Raw genomic sequence first — 14,055 nt, 5'->3', positions numbered from 1 at the left:
GTTTACAACTCGTTCGTAACTTTGAGAAATTACAATATAATAAAATTTGATTTAGAAACACTCATAAGAAACATATCTAGAAAACGTTACACACTAAGTAAATAAAATACAATGTATATGTATGTATATAGCATAAATCATACGAATGAAACCAAAAAAAAAAAGGTAGGCGAGGAAGAATACAAAAGTAAGTAAGAAACACACGAAGGAGAAGGAAAGTGATCAGAAGATGTTTTTGAAAGGGTTGGTAAGAGAGTCTTTAACATTGGAGTAGAGGCCATACAGAGAGTACTGCTTCAAATTTGCAACCTCATACCACGAATTCAAAGCAGTGTAGTGCTTATCGGTGCCTGAAAACGCCAACTGGATCCCCAAGCTACAATCTGCTTGTCCTCCTTGGTTCTTGCAGTTTTGCGACTTGATTGCACATTGGTCATTGTTGAGGCACACGAATTTCGTATCTCCAGAACATTTCGAGCATCCGTCTTTCTTCCAGAACATGTTCTCAAGCCTCCCCTTCTGGAACTCAAGAACCTAGAAGATATATAAGACGATGACAGAACTAATGAGCTTTGTCCAAAATTTCTATAAAGAAAATAAAAAAAAATGTAGAGTTTTATCCAATTACTTACAAGGGTGAAGCTTGTCACGATGTGATTGCTGTCAGCAACCATAATTGGCACTGATCTCGCAGCATATTTTGAACCAGCGAATGCTACCATATATCCCTTTGACGCATCCTGGAATCACAAAGTACCATCAGACAAACCAGTAATTTGATAGGGGCTATCAAGATCAATGCTACATCCGAGGATAAGCAATTATGTATAGTAATTTCAAATCAATCTATGGTGTAACCTCTCATATCACTGAAACTTTTGTAGAAAGGAACCAGATCTTCCAAGAACACAGATTCAATCCTAACAATTCGGTACCTATAGTCAAATTCATCAAACGAGCTATAACATTCTAAGCAAGGATTTTTGACGAGTCAACTAATCTGGGAAGATGATAATTCCGATCTACACAAGATTCCCTAATGATCTACCTAAAATCGTTTTCTAAATCGAAACCCTAAATTCACCAAGATAGATCAGAGAGACGAGAGACACGAACCGGGCGGAAATTGTTGGAGCTAGAGGTATTGATGGTAAGGAGAGTGATCTCATCGACTTTAGGTCTAAACACGGCGACCTCAGAGTTTCCGTTGAGAGAGAGCCGACGGCGATCGCAAGGAGAGTACTGAACGGTATGATTTGTACTACCACCGAAGAATGAATCTTTAGACGCGAAGGCAATGCCGAAAGTGAATCCATCTCCGATCCCGACTGTAGAATCCGAGCAAGGCGAGTATACTCCGTTATCGTCTCCGGCCACCGTCAATGATGACGTCAGCGCCGCCGCGAAGAGGCAACACAGAAGAAGGAATCTAGCCATCTGTCAAAAAACTCAAAACAGAAGCTTTCCTTCCAAATTTTTCGAATACTCCTCCGATTCATTAGGCTGTCTTCAAATCATCATTATTCAAATAAGCCTTTTAAGTTATGGGCCTGACCTTATTATTCAGCCCAATAAAAATATATTATCTATTGTATTACAAATATACTTAATAATTAAATTTTACTATTTTTAGGAAAATAGATATCATGATTTCGTGTTGGAAAATAGAAGTGGTTTTTTTTTCTTTTTTTCAAATAGGAATTTTTTTGAATTTTCCAAAATAATGTGTGCTGTATTATTAAATAGAGTCAAAAATCTGAGCTGGCAAATCTAAATTATTAGTAATTTAGTTTTGGTGCCAAGTGGGTAACTTGAAATGAAATTGTTAAACAAATCCCACCTAACGGTTTGTTCACTGCTAATCATATGCGGTTAATCACACCGTAATAGATTTGACTACGTAATCTAAAACCGTTAGTTTATAGTAATCATGGACCTACGTAAACGAACGGTTAAGATCAATCCGACATTTCTTGTGAAATGAGAATCCCGATTCCGCATTTCTGTCTTTGTCTCTTGCTTCGTTTTAGTTTTTTTTGTAGTCTTCCTCATCGTCTTCTTCAATCATCATCTGAAAACTCTTGTGAAAAAATCGTGGCTTTTTTTTTGCTTTTCAATCATGTATAAGTTTATGGGATTATCTTCTTTAGCTATTTCTTATTTTCTATTCGTTTCAACGATTGTCTCAGCCACCGATGTTCACTATTGCGGTATGTTTTGGTCTCCTTCGAGTTCTGAGATTGCTGCTAATTCTTGCTTGTAGTAATTTGATCGGTTTAGTTATATATATAGTGATGATGATTTAGATTGTTCGGACAGCTGCGTTGAAAATTTGGTGTTCTTTAGATGTTTTTGATTTGTACTCTTAATTTGTGTTGAGAATTTGATTTTTATTTAGATGGTTTTGGTTTGTAATCTTAAATTGTGTTGAAGTTTTGATTTTTATTTAGATGGTTTTTGATTTTTGATCCTTATTGAGTTTGAAGTTTTAATTTTGATTTCTTGGGAACTGTTTGGGAAACACAAGAATCTCGATCTGATTTTTTAAGTGTTTTGTTTGGTTGCAGATAGTAATGAAGAGTATGAAGTGAAGGTGAAAGGAGTTGATATATCTCCTTATCCTATAGCTAGAGGCGAGCCAGCCACTTTCAGCATTTCTGCTAACACAGGTACAGAGTCAGATTTATTTATGAGGCTTATATGACATATAAGATCTTTTGCTTGTTTGTTTCTTTTGATGTTTTTGTACTTTTTAGATTATGTTTGTAGTTTAGATTTTCAATTCTTTTTATATGTTGGATTGCAAAATGTTTACAAGTTACAACTACTTGGCTTTTTGGTTATGATGTTTCTTTTTAATTTGGGTTTGTGTCATATGAAGACACTAAGATCTCGAGCGGAAAGTTGGTGATCGAAGTTTCATACTTTGGATGGCATATTCATTCTGAGACACATGATCTTTGTGATGAGACTAGTTGTCCTGTGGCTATTGGAGATTTCTTGGTCGCTCACTCCCAAGTTCTGCCTGGATATACCCCTCCTGTAAGTTATTGATTTTCCTTTGAATGAGAGATGTTGATGCATTATCCTCATTTGAGCTTTGATGTTATCTGTTACAATCAGAGCGAATGGTCTAAGTCTAATCGAATTTGTTTAGTTGAATAACTAAAGTAGCCTGAGAATAGGTTTAGCTTGGTATCCATAGCTGATATAATGAGTACATGTGGAAGTATAAAGTTGCTAGAAGAATAAGTTGAACCTATAGTTGTCAACATTTGCTTGTTATGATCAATAGTTGTACGTTGGTCATACCAAAATCAGTTTGCGTTTTCTGCATATAAGGACCAATCTAATCCATTTTATTTTCTCATAGGGTTCATACTCACTTAAAATGAAGATGCTTGATGGACGCAAGAAGGAACTGACTTGCATCAAATTTTCATTTGACATTGGATTTGGATCATCATCATCTGTGGCCGACATGTAGAGCTGATTCGCTCTATGGAATATACCCCATTTGTTTTGTGTAAAAAAAAAAAACTCTTTTTATATACAAGAATTGTTGATCAAAAACCCCTTTTATATTCTCATTATTGTTCTCATTCTGGACCATTTATGAAATCACATTTATAGAAGAAAAAAAAAGTATTGAATTATTGATTAGGTTTTAGAGAGCTATGGTTGATTCTAGTTGCAAGCTTAAAGATGAGCCTACTTTAATACATCATCATTGCATCCACGTTCATGGAATTATAAAGACGTGACATACATCATCATTCAACCTAACTAATGACTCTTACCAGAAAAGATGATTTTTTTCATATCTTCCATTATACCAGCATGTGAAAGGTCTCTTCCTTTTTTGCTATGTATTTGGACAAATTTGGGATAAAGTTGGGTAAACTAAATGTTTTTTTTTCTAGGCTCTTCGTAAAGTGTAAGTACATTGGTGGAGCAGACGAAATGGTAGCTCTGAACGAAAACGGGAAGCTCAAGAAGCTTCTAGAAGGCTTCTCATCCAGCTATTAAGTCGAGGCAGTGTGAGCAGTGCGAGAACGAACGGTTTTTGATATGTTGGAAATGCAATGGGAGGTCGAAAGTGATTGCAGATGACGACGGGACGTGGGAGAGATGCATCATAGAGTGTAATGAGAATGGTCTTGTCAAATGCGATCTAATACACTATATGGTCTTAACGGTCTTGTCAATTAATTGATATGAAACAGATCGTGCAAAATGTTAAACCAAAGTGAACCGAAAATTTTAACCAAAACACGCATGGCGACATCCGCACGTGCGGAATACGTGAATTAAGACACGTGTCCTTCTTTCTTTCACTGTGCAGGCCTTTACTTTTTTCACTCGCGCAGTACAAACCCAGAAACAGTCTCTCTCTCTCTCTCCGACTCCGTTTACTAGATCACCCATTCACCTTTCATCTTTCATCTTTCACCGGAATCTCAAGGTTCGTTTTCCTCTTTTTTGTGTTTATGTGTTTGGAATTTTATATGACAATCTCTAAACTAAATCAACAAAAGTATGTTCTATATTATCATCAACTTATTTGGGGGTTTTCCTCTCTCTCTCTCTCTCTGTTCGCCACTTTGTGAAGGTCGTACCTTTGTTTTCTGATCATAGAATCCAAACGTTGACTAGAGTAAATTTGTTGTTTTAGCAAAGACCCATTAAGGATATTTCTTGAATAGCTGCTTCCTTCTCAAATCGATAAATTCAATTTCATTGACCTAGTTTTTACGAATCTCTCTAGGACTAGTTCACGTGTCACGTGTCAGATGAATGGTTATAAGAATTGTACTGCTGAATCTACGATGCTGTGCCTAATGCGTAAATTTGATCTTATTTTCCTGTGATTTCAGACCACATGGCTTCCTTCGATGGTCCAGGGTTTATGATGGTTGATAATTCTTGGGTCCAGACCAAAGCCATTGATGTTGAATCATCAACTGATATCTCTCCTTACCTAACCAAGATCCTTGAAGATTCCGTCTGGAATGGAAACCGCTCCGTTGTCTTCGATGTGTATTGGGATGTTCAATCTATTGACAAGAAGTCTGAATGGCGTCTATGCTCAGTGAAGTTTAGCACGAAAAACTTCTGTCTCTTCCTCCGCCTCCCAAGCTCGTTCAGCGAGAATCTCAAGGACCTTTACCGCTTCTTTGCTTCCAAGTTTGTCACATTCGTTGGTGTCCAGATCCAAGAAGACCTCGCTTTGCTTAAGGAAAACCACGGTATTGTGATCCGAAGCTCTTTGGAGATTGGGAAATTAGCTGCTGTAGCCCGAGGAACCCCAATTGTTGAGTTCCTTGGAACCAGAGAATTAGCTCACAAGATTCTTTGGTATGACATGAGTCGGCTTGATTCGATCCAGTCTAAGTGGGATGGAGCAAGTGCTAATGATCGTCTTGAAGCTGCTGCCATTGAAGGTTGGCTTATTTTCAATGTCTACGATCAATTGCAGCTGTGACCTAACTTATGTTCACTTTCTTGATCTAATGGGATTTGTGAGATTGCGCTTGACTGTTTCCAGTTGTGCATTTTGATCTGTTTGTTGTTAACAGTACTGTCTGAATAAAAAACCATGCCCGGATTGTTTTTTGTCTGACGATTTTGAGATGATTATGGATAAAACAAACCACAAATGTGACATGTAGAATTAAACGAGCAAAAATGTTTATTTAAAAGAGTTAGATACAGACTGGTTTAACTCTAGATCACATTCACAAGTTAGTTAAGCTAAGAGAGAGTTACAAAACTTACAAGAAACTCAACAAAACGTTAGCAACTCTGCCTATGTTTTCAGACCACACTTTCTATATTTGTAGTGTAATGAAACTCGATCTGTAAACGATGATGAACAGGCGCGGTCGAGGCTAATCCTTTCTTGATATCCTCCTGCAACTCTCGAATTGGTATTGCCGCCAAGAAATTCTTAATATACTCTTTACATGACTCCTTCCCTCTGCACACAATCTCTGTATCAGGTTCTGACTCGGATCCTGTTTCCTCTGTATGAAGAATCTTGTGGATGATGGTTTTGTGGTCAAATTTCAAAACGTAAGCTTGATCACAACCTTCGTAAAGCCTTTCTCCAAGTGTGTCAATGATATAGTAAGCTTCCTTTTCAACTTTGAGGACAAAGAAGTGATCATTCCAACTCACTATGTAAACACGCGGTGGAGACTCATCAACATAACTATCACTATTCGTCGAGCTTTCCTCAATACTGATAATCTCAGCCCAAATACTATCGAACGACATTGCGCCTTGCAAAAACTCGAATCTTCCTTCATTGACCATCCCGTCGGGGTGGAAAAAACCAACAAATGACTTCCCGGGGATAACTGTTAGAGGACGGATTTGTGCTTGTAGCACGGTATCGAGATCAAAATGCTTGTCGGGAAATTTCTGCATATAAGTTTCGTTTTCACAGAGGCTTCTCCACTCTAAAGAACCTTCTCTGATCAAACTATCGAACTGAGACTTGATCGGCAAGAGATTACCATTCTTCTGAAACCAATCCGCAATAACCGCTACAAGAGCGGTGCAAGCGCTCTCACCAGCTGCTCGCTCGCTTCTCTGGTCGATCGAAGCAAGAAAGACATTTGTCTGAAGCTTCATGTGTCCATCTCTACTTATCACTTCTTTCTCCTCCCAACTTCCAATCGCAAAACTGTCTTCTCCAAACTCTGAGAAAGAAGATCGCTGATTCGCATATGAATCTTCATCAATCTTGCTCTGCAAATTAAAACATACAAAAGGAGAACTTGAATCACATATATGTACAAGATCTGGATATATAGCACCGAACCATCAGAAACTGCATTAGACACCTGACTAGTAAATAAGAACTTACCCCAAAAAGAGAATGAGCTTCATCTGCGCTAAGTTGCCTCCGATCATAATCAATGTCATCTCCACCTTCTTCTCCATTATCCTTCTTTAACAAAGGCTCTCCTTTGGATTTCGGAGACCTAAAGCTCAACTTCCGCTTCCTCCATGGCAATATGCTACGCCGTGGAAGAAGTGATGTCTCATAGACCAAACCAGCAGCTGGATCTTCAGCGTCCGAGCAACCTGCTCCTACGTCGGACTTCCTGTGGCTATAATAAACCCAATCTTCATCTTCGTCGCTAACTTTCGCGCCACAGTTTAAAGCAGTCCCCACACCATTTGCATAAGACAAAGGTCCATAAGAGAAAGATTTTCTCACACTCATCAAGTCTTGTTTGCCTTCATCAAAATCTGTCTCGAAATCATCAAGCGATTCTGATGATTCAAAGCTTGAGAATCTGCCTTCTTCTTCCCGGCAAGCTTTCTTGGCTTTCCTTGTAGAAACAAACTCTGTAAAAATCTTGACTTTTCTTAGACCAGCTTTGATTGCAGAAACATCCTCCTTCTCATTTGAGTGTGTTTCAGTAGGCTGTTGTGGTGATGGAGACGGGACAGGGACAGGGACAGGCACAGGCACAGGCACAACCGCAGTTTGTGCTGCCGAGTCTGATGTTTCTGGAGTGGTTCTAAGCTCAAGCAGACTCAATGATACCTAAAAGGAATAAGAGTATCTCAAAAGGTCAAAAAAACAGATACTGAGCCAACACAGTAGAGAAGTAATGAAAGAGAGAAGAAGTTAACCATACAAAGAGCAATGGATGTGGCTCGGAGGCAACACAAGCAGAGAGCGTGAGAGGAATGTTAATATCGAATTCTTTTTTATCTGTCACACGGGCGTATTCAGCAAGATTCAAAAATGCAGTTCCAACAACAGGAGCTTTATTCTTCTGTCCTTGCTTCATTCCCTTGGAATCAAAAATCAGAAATCAATTTATTTGTCTCTGAGGAAATTGACACCAACATACCTATAACAACTAAACATAGTTTGAAATGTAACACAATAGAACCTAAACCTCTACAACAACAGGAATCAAGCTCTACTTTCAAGTCTTAGAATCATACATGTATCAAAATTTGATCATCTAGCTAGGAGGGTTCCATCTACAGCCTATAACAACTAAACATAGTTTGAAATGTAACATAATAGAACCTCAACCTCTACAACAACAGGAATCAAGCTCTACTTTCGAGTCTTAGAACCAAACACGTTGAGACATTAATGGCTATCAAAATTTTCCAGTCAACAAATCAAAATTTGATCATCCAGTTATCTATGGTTCCATCTCAGCCTAATCAAACCATTTCCAAAGTTCAACAATGGAATCTAAACCTTAGATTTCAAATCTTCAGATGCTAATGGTAAAAGACTTACATTGGTGAAGACAGAGAAAGCAATCTCCCAAGGATAAAACAAACTGTCCTTGTAAGAAGTGAGAGAGCATAAACTCTGAAACTCTTCATCATCCCATGAAACGACATCGCTTTCTCCCACAGCCTCTTTGGTAAAGTTCCTTTTCACCGTCCTTCTTAAAGATCCCAATGTTGCCTTAGGTCCTTTCCAGCGAATCTCCACCGTTAACCTCTCCTCCTTCTCCGGTACACCTCCACGCACCAGATCCCAACCTTCAAGCTTCTTCACCGCAAGCTTCACCTCGTATTTCCTCGTTACCAAAGGCGGCCATGGTCGCCACTTCATCATCTTCACCACCATTTACGCAAAATTGAAAAATTTGGAGTCGTCAAGATAAAAAAAACACGAGATCAAAGAAACGTAACAAAACTCTTTTGCAGTAGTTGAGAATTTTAGGGAAACCTAGAGAATCTTAGAAAAAAAAGGTTTCTTTGCCTTCAATCTATAGTTAACCTAAGAATAAAAGATCAATGCCCAAAAATAGAAAAGATTTTAGACCCAGAAATCTATTAGAAGAGGTTTCTTCTTGGAAAAAGAGAGAGAGAGAGAGAGAGAGAGAGAGAGAGAGAGAGAGAGAGAGAGAGAGAGAGAGATCAAAAAAGTAAGAAATTGAAGCAAAAAAAACAAAATAACAACTTGTTGTGAAATTAAGCTTCAGCTAAAAGATTGCAAAAAGTTATGCCGTGAAGAGGAGAGAAGAAAACAGTAAAGAGAGAGAGAGTGGCGCAGACACATAAGACTATCCTCATCGGCACAATTATGTTGTTTCTTAGTTTGTTTCTTAGGGGTAGATAATATTAATTATTGAAACCTAAGCTAAGAAATGCAAGATTCGTTTCTTATTTTAGGATTGCAAGAAACGTCTCTTGCTGGACAAGTGTCACAAAATCAGTGGGTCGAGTTTTATTTGGGACGAAGGGGTTTAATTTTTTTTTTCATCTCTCTTTCACTTTCCTTTTTTCTCTTTTCTCTCTCTCTCTCTCTCTCTCTCTCGAGACTTTTCGCGATTTCAGCTTGAATCTCTTCTTCCTTCGATTCCGGAAACTGATTGCTTCTCTTCCAGTTGATTCCCACGGCTATTGGACTAGGATTTGGCCGCGATTTGGTTCCGGTGAAGCAGGGGGCATGTGATTCCGGTGGTGAGCGATCCGTCGAAACCCTAATATTTGGGGAAGATTCAAGCCATTCGATTTGTTCAGGTAATTGTTCTTGCATGTCTAGTAATTGTTATTTGTTTATTTGAAAATTGTCTCAATTTTAATTTAATTATGTCTTTTGTTTGTGAGACAATTTCGGTTGATCTGGGAAACTTAGATTAATTTTCGGTGAAGTGTTTGTAACACTTCTTAATCTCCTCATCTTATTATTCACTGATGAAGTTGTTGTTGGTGAATTTTGATTAATCTCTTTGTTAGATTCTCATAATAGGTTGAATTGGGTTTGTGTATCTGAAACCGATTGAATCAAAGTTTCTTCCTTTACGTTTTGGATGCCAAGGAGTTTTTCCCTTCTTACTACAACCCTAAGAAGAACAATCAGGTTGGGAAACCTAATCAATTTCTCTCTGCTGACGATTTTGCTACAGCCAAGAAGCAATCAGGTGAAGAATTTGAATCTGATGCCAAGAAGGATGATAATACCAGGAAGGTAAAAATAATTCTGTTTGTTGTTAAAGCTTTAAACTTTGGTTAAATGTGCTTGCTTTATATTCTGTTTTATTGATGTTTTTGTTATTACAGAGAAGAAACAATTATAGCCAAGGGAGGAGGAGGTTGACTGGGAGGATTTCTAAGGCTCAAAGATAGGATAGTATTAGAAGAACAGTGTATGTTTCTGACATTGACCAGAGTGTAAGTTTTTATTAGTACTCTCTGTTAAGGTTGTGTGGAACGGATTCTAGTTAAGTTGCATCAATGTATAACAAATCTGTTTTGTGATTTTAGGTGACTGAGGAGGGTCTTGCTGCCTTGTTTAGTAACTGTGGACAAGTAAGCTTTAAATTAATGTTTGTTATATATCTTTCAACTTAAAATATAGTATTTTTTAGGTTGTGTGACAAAAAGCTCTATAGGGATACTGATCAGAAGTTATACTAATCATTTTGGTTTCAGTTTTGAGTTTTGAATTTTACTTTGGATATCTACTGTGTTTTGGTTAATTCAGTCAGAAGATGAAAGGGAGATGTGCACAAGGACAATCTACTGCACAAATATCGACAAGAAGGTAAATGCTGAACTATCTACATAGAATGTATACATAATTTTATTACTGTCTCCTGTTTAAAGATTTTTTCCTACGAGTGCAGGTTTCTCAAGCTGATGTGAGAACCTTCTTTGAGTCTGCATGTGGTGAGGTCAGAACAGAACCTATACTACCTCATCTCTCTCTCTTATTTGTATAATTAACCTGAAATTTTCTTCTAAGGAGTGAATGTGATGATTAACTTGTTAGATTCTCATAATAGGTTGAATTGGGTTTGTGTATCTGAAACCGATTGAATCAACTCTTTTCTCTCCTATCACATTGTAAGTTGGTTGTTGGTTGTTGTGTCTTTAATGAATCTTTACACAGTTGGTATTAGTTAAGACTCATGTACTTGTAGTTATGCTTTAATGGATGTCATGTCTTTACATAGTTACTAAAACCATTTCTTGTTTCTTGTTTTGTGAGTTTCTTTTAGTTGAGCTCAAACCAATCACAATTAAGGCGACAAGGAAACAATATTTCAACCAAATCTCCGAAAGAGGTAAATATACACCTAACTTGTTTATATTTAAATTGATTGCTTTGTTTGTTTGGTAGTTTCTTTTTTCGGATAGTGAGTTATAGCATGTCATATCAGATTTGTGCTCCTATGTGTACTTCTTTGTGACTAGGTAGTAATTATTCTTAATTGGTGGTTGTTCTTTCATTAATGGAAGTGACTAGGTTGTGTATTCATTGTGTGTTTGGTGTCGAGAATTAATTGTAACTCCAATATGCTTCACTTTAAAAACTAAGCTTTTCTTGATCTTAAACCACAAACCCGAGTATCTTCCAACCATAAACCATTCTTCGTTTCTACACCTCTCAAGCATAAACCACTCTTCTTTTCTTCTTTGCTACTATGGAGTCAGACCATGAGCTAAACCAGTCCACAAATTTTGTGGGACTTATGAATAGTCAAACCATTTCTTTTGATTCCCTCTACCCAAATATACCTACTCTGTCGTCTCCACTTCCTCTCTTTAGTTCCCAAGTCAGTTCCGCAGCTTCCCCAAGTGAAGACACAACACCTTCCCCAAGTCAGTTCCGTAGGGAGAGAAGGAAATGGACACCTTCTGATGACCGGATTCTCATTAGCGGGTGGTTAAACACCAGCAAGGATGCTGTGAAAGGCAATGATCAGAAGGGCAAGACCTTCTGGAATAGGGTTGCTAAGTATTTTTCAGATAGTCCTCTTTCTGATGGCAATGAGAAGATAGGGCCAGTTCAGTGTAAACAGAGATGGTCTAAGATCCAAGATACGGTGGGGAAGTTTTGTGGAACATATGCTGCTGCGGTAAGGGCTAAAACTAGTGGTCAGAATGAAGATGATATACTGAGGACAGCATATGATATGTACTATAACATTTATCAGAAAAAATTCGTTCTTGAGCATTGTTGGTTAGAGTTACGCTACGACCAGAAATGGTGTGAGAGTGTTAATGGTAAAGCACCTGAAGTAACCAACAGGAAAAGACTCTTTGATGATCCTACACAAGCTTCAGCTTCTCAGACCGGCGGTAATATAGATGAGCCAACAAACACAAGGCCTATTGGCAGAGACGCAAGTAAGGCCAAACAGAGGAAGACTCATACAGAAGCGAAAGAAGAGAAGGCTTTGAAGGAGTACCAAGGCATGTGGGAAATCAAGAGGGAAGAATTGCTGCTGAAAGAGAGATTGTCAAAAATGCAAATTCTTGACAGTTTGCTGGCCAAAACTGGACCGCTTACTCCGAAAGAAGAAGCTATGAAAGAGAAGCTGCTTGACTTAGTGGATGATTAGTATTGTTGAGTCTTGTTGAGTCTTGTTGTGTCTTCTTGAGTCTTGTTGTGTCTTGTTGTGTCTTTGATATATAAAATAATTTTGAATATTTTAAGATATTAATTATTATTTTACTATATTTATTATTAAGAAACCCTTAAATTTGGTTCTACCAATAATCAACAAAATTTTCCTTAACTCTTAGCAAAGTTTCTTCTCTTTTTTTTCTTATTAAATATGCCTTAAGAAACAACTAAGAAACTAAACCAATGAGGATAGTCTAACACTACTACTAGCTCACAAGCGTGTAGACAGAGAAAGACAACGAAGAAAGCGAAAAAAAGAAAGATCTCAACTTCACAGATCTGTCCCTCTCTTTAACGATAGAGAGCAGTGGTGGGCGGATAAAACAAACAAACCGGTCTTTAACCGATGCGTGGACTAATTAACCGTGGTTAAGTTATGTGTAAACGGTGTCGTTTTGTTCCGGTTTAGATTGACTTCTTTTTGATTTTTGACCATAATCCCAACGTCACGGGTGGGAGAGACGCGACTGCTTAACGGCGTTAATAAAATTCCGTTTTTGTCTTATCTTTTTTTTTTTTTCCTTTTCTTTTGTTAATCAAAACAAATTAGTTTAACACTTCAAATTTTGGTTTCATGTGTTTTTTGTCCATGTGTTGAGGGATTTGTAGACCATGTGTTTTTGTCCCATAATCTTTCTTGCACTTGTCTATTATGAATTTATGATGATTCCTCCCAAAATTATAGCAAAGAAATGTGTATGAGAATGAGTATAATGATTTTGTTGATTAATAATATTATTATTTATTAGAGTTAAGCTGTTGATCGATCTTTAAATAATCAAATTCCATGCGGAAAAAAAAAAATTACATCCTACAAGCCTTTTTCTTAAGAAGTACTATATTTTAGGTTTATTGTTTGTTTGTCCTAAGAGTTTGACTTATCTTACACAAGAAAAGAAGAAAAAAAAAGATTAGTTTCACTTTTACATGATTATTTATGCGACAACATGGTTCATGCCACTGAATGTGGTGGTCACTGGTCATAGTTATGCTTCGCACCAAAGGAACATACGGTATCTTTGCATTATGCATGGTCATGGATTTCTATTATCAAAAAAAAAAAAAAGGATTTCTATTATCGCATAAGAATGTGTTGTCAACAACTAGCTAGTAGTGTTGTTACATCCTTGAAAGGATTACCTTTGCAATTATTGTATACAAATTAATTAAATAACAAAATTGAAATGGATCTCTTTATAATATATATATGCCATTACTTTTATAAATTAGCACTAATTAGCCCATGCAAGTCAAATTACTCACCCATCATCAGTATTACAATCCAATTGAGTTAAATTTAAATTTAAGATTATTATGATTAAAAATTACTGTAGAAATTATAATCATGAAAGCAAAATGCCAAGTGTGGATCCCTTGAAATAAAGTGCAACTTGTTTTTTCTTCTTTTTTTATAGCTCTAGGTAGGCCATTACATAATTTACATTGTTTTTTACTGGATATTCTATTAAATAGACAAAATCAGAAAAGTTTGGATTACTTTAAAAATTCAATTTTGTTTTTTTTTAAAACAAAATCAGGATATTTGTTTTTTTTTTTTGTCAATAATTAGGAATTTTATAAGTAAAATTTTTAATATCATTATTTAGTAGATAGTGATGAATGCACTAGATTTAAATATA

The 14,055-nt window shown here is 36.9% G+C and overlaps 5 protein-coding genes across 10 annotated transcripts; 3 read left to right on the top strand and 2 right to left on the bottom strand.

Annotated features, from left to right (window-relative positions):
• Positions 1 to 75: 75 nt before the first annotated feature.
• LOC104775868 (uncharacterized) lies at positions 76 to 2,886 on the bottom strand. The gene is made up of 3 exons (XM_010499821.3): positions 1,117 to 2,886; positions 633 to 740; positions 76 to 534 (listed from the first exon to the last, which is right to left on the bottom strand). The coding sequence occupies exons 1-3, from the start codon at positions 1,435 to 1,437 to the stop codon at positions 223 to 225; spliced, it is 741 nt and encodes a 246-aa protein (XP_010498123.2). The 5' UTR covers positions 1,438 to 2,886; the 3' UTR covers positions 76 to 222.
• Positions 1,804 to 3,656, top strand: LOC104775861 (phosphatidylglycerol/phosphatidylinositol transfer protein). Its single transcript, XM_010499807.2, has 4 exons — positions 1,804 to 2,210; positions 2,568 to 2,669; positions 2,882 to 3,042; positions 3,374 to 3,656. The coding sequence occupies exons 1-4, from the start codon at positions 2,120 to 2,122 to the stop codon at positions 3,485 to 3,487; spliced, it is 468 nt and encodes a 155-aa protein (XP_010498109.1). The 5' UTR covers positions 1,804 to 2,119; the 3' UTR covers positions 3,488 to 3,656.
• A 401-nt stretch (positions 3,657 to 4,057) lies between these two features.
• Positions 4,058 to 5,616, top strand: LOC104775849 (protein RISC-INTERACTING CLEARING 3'-5' EXORIBONUCLEASE 1). 2 transcript variants are annotated; one of them, XM_010499796.2, is made up of 2 exons: positions 4,058 to 4,465; positions 4,878 to 5,616. In XM_010499796.2, the coding sequence occupies exon 2, from the start codon at positions 4,883 to 4,885 to the stop codon at positions 5,483 to 5,485; it is 603 nt and encodes a 200-aa protein (XP_010498098.1). In that variant the 5' UTR covers positions 4,058 to 4,465; positions 4,878 to 4,882; the 3' UTR covers positions 5,486 to 5,616. The 2 variants fall into 2 exon arrangements, with proteins under 2 accessions (XP_010498098.1, XP_010498089.1); XM_010499787.3 differs by lacking the exon at positions 4,058 to 4,465 and adding an exon at positions 4,470 to 4,612.
• Positions 5,617 to 5,674: 58 nt separating this feature from the next.
• On the bottom strand, positions 5,675 to 13,108 carry LOC104775839 (uncharacterized). The gene is made up of 5 exons (XM_087492793.1): positions 12,617 to 13,108; positions 8,285 to 9,062; positions 7,659 to 7,817; positions 6,875 to 7,564; positions 5,675 to 6,756 (listed from the first exon to the last, which is right to left on the bottom strand). The coding sequence occupies exons 2-5, from the start codon at positions 8,621 to 8,623 to the stop codon at positions 5,818 to 5,820; spliced, it is 2,127 nt and encodes a 708-aa protein (XP_087348919.1). The 5' UTR covers positions 8,624 to 9,062; positions 12,617 to 13,108; the 3' UTR covers positions 5,675 to 5,817.
• LOC104754020 (glutathione S-transferase T3-like) lies at positions 9,065 to 12,483 on the top strand. Of its 5 annotated transcripts, XR_015585082.1 has the most exons (8): positions 9,065 to 9,522; positions 9,909 to 9,970; positions 10,063 to 10,173; positions 10,267 to 10,311; positions 10,487 to 10,546; positions 10,629 to 10,676; positions 10,788 to 10,848; positions 11,004 to 11,142. XR_015585082.1 is itself a non-coding variant. In XM_087492885.1 (7 exons), the coding sequence occupies exon 7, from the start codon at positions 11,430 to 11,432 to the stop codon at positions 12,348 to 12,350; it is 921 nt and encodes a 306-aa protein (XP_087349011.1). In that variant the 5' UTR covers positions 9,065 to 9,522; positions 9,909 to 9,970; positions 10,063 to 10,173; positions 10,267 to 10,311; positions 10,487 to 10,546; positions 10,629 to 10,676; positions 10,788 to 11,429; the 3' UTR covers positions 12,351 to 12,483. The 5 variants fall into 5 exon arrangements, 3 of the variants coding, with proteins under 3 accessions (XP_087349011.1, XP_087349072.1, XP_019093886.1); XR_015585087.1 differs by lacking the exon at positions 10,788 to 10,848 and having other exon boundaries at positions 11,004 to 11,106; XM_087492885.1 differs by having other exon boundaries at positions 10,788 to 12,483.
• Positions 13,109 to 14,055: the final 947 nt, after the last annotated feature.

The sequence above is a fragment of the Camelina sativa genome, chromosome 1 (assembly GCF_030686135.1).
Source record: "Camelina sativa cultivar CO46 ecotype springtype chromosome 1, ASM3068613v1".
NCBI lineage: Eukaryota > Viridiplantae > Streptophyta > Magnoliopsida > Brassicales > Brassicaceae > Camelina > Camelina sativa.
This window is presented reverse-complemented; position numbering and strand designations above follow the sequence as displayed.

Bases quoted from the DNA above. Each gene is read 5' to 3' on its own strand.
- LOC104775868 (XM_010499821.3), bottom strand. From the start codon at position 1,437: ATGGCTAGATTCCTTCTTCTGTGTTGCCTCTTCGCGGCGGCGCTGACG. The intron at 741-1,116 runs GTTCGTGTCTCT...TTGTGATTCCAG, and splicing joins GCTCCAACAATTTCCGCCCG to GATGCGTCAAAGGGATATAT. The intron at 535-632 runs GTAAGTAATTGG...TATATCTTCTAG, and splicing joins TCGTGACAAGCTTCACCCTT to GTTCTTGAGTTCCAGAAGGG.
- LOC104775861 (XM_010499807.2), top strand. From the start codon at position 2,120: ATGTATAAGTTTATGGGATTATCTTCTTTAGCTATTTCTTATTTTCTA. The intron at 2,211-2,567 runs GTATGTTTTGGT...GTTTGGTTGCAG, and splicing joins CACCGATGTTCACTATTGCG to ATAGTAATGAAGAGTATGAA. The intron at 2,670-2,881 runs GTACAGAGTCAG...TGTCATATGAAG, and splicing joins CAGCATTTCTGCTAACACAG to ACACTAAGATCTCGAGCGGA.
- LOC104775849 (XM_010499787.3), top strand. From the start codon at position 4,540: ATGTTCTATATTATCATCAACTTATTTGGGGGTTTTCCTCTCTCTCTC. The intron at 4,613-4,877 runs GTCGTACCTTTG...CTGTGATTTCAG, and splicing joins CTGTTCGCCACTTTGTGAAG to ACCACATGGCTTCCTTCGAT.
- LOC104775839 (XM_087492793.1), bottom strand. From the start codon at position 8,623: ATGGTGGTGAAGATGATGAAGTGGCGACCATGGCCGCCTTTGGTAACG. The intron at 7,818-8,284 runs GTAAGTCTTTTA...TTTGATTCCAAG, and splicing joins CTTTCTCTGTCTTCACCAAT to GGAATGAAGCAAGGACAGAA. The intron at 6,757-6,874 runs GTAAGTTCTTAT...TTTAATTTGCAG, and splicing joins AAGCTCATTCTCTTTTTGGG to AGCAAGATTGATGAAGATTC.
- LOC104754020 (XM_087492885.1), top strand. From the start codon at position 11,430: ATGGAGTCAGACCATGAGCTAAACCAGTCCACAAATTTTGTGGGACTT.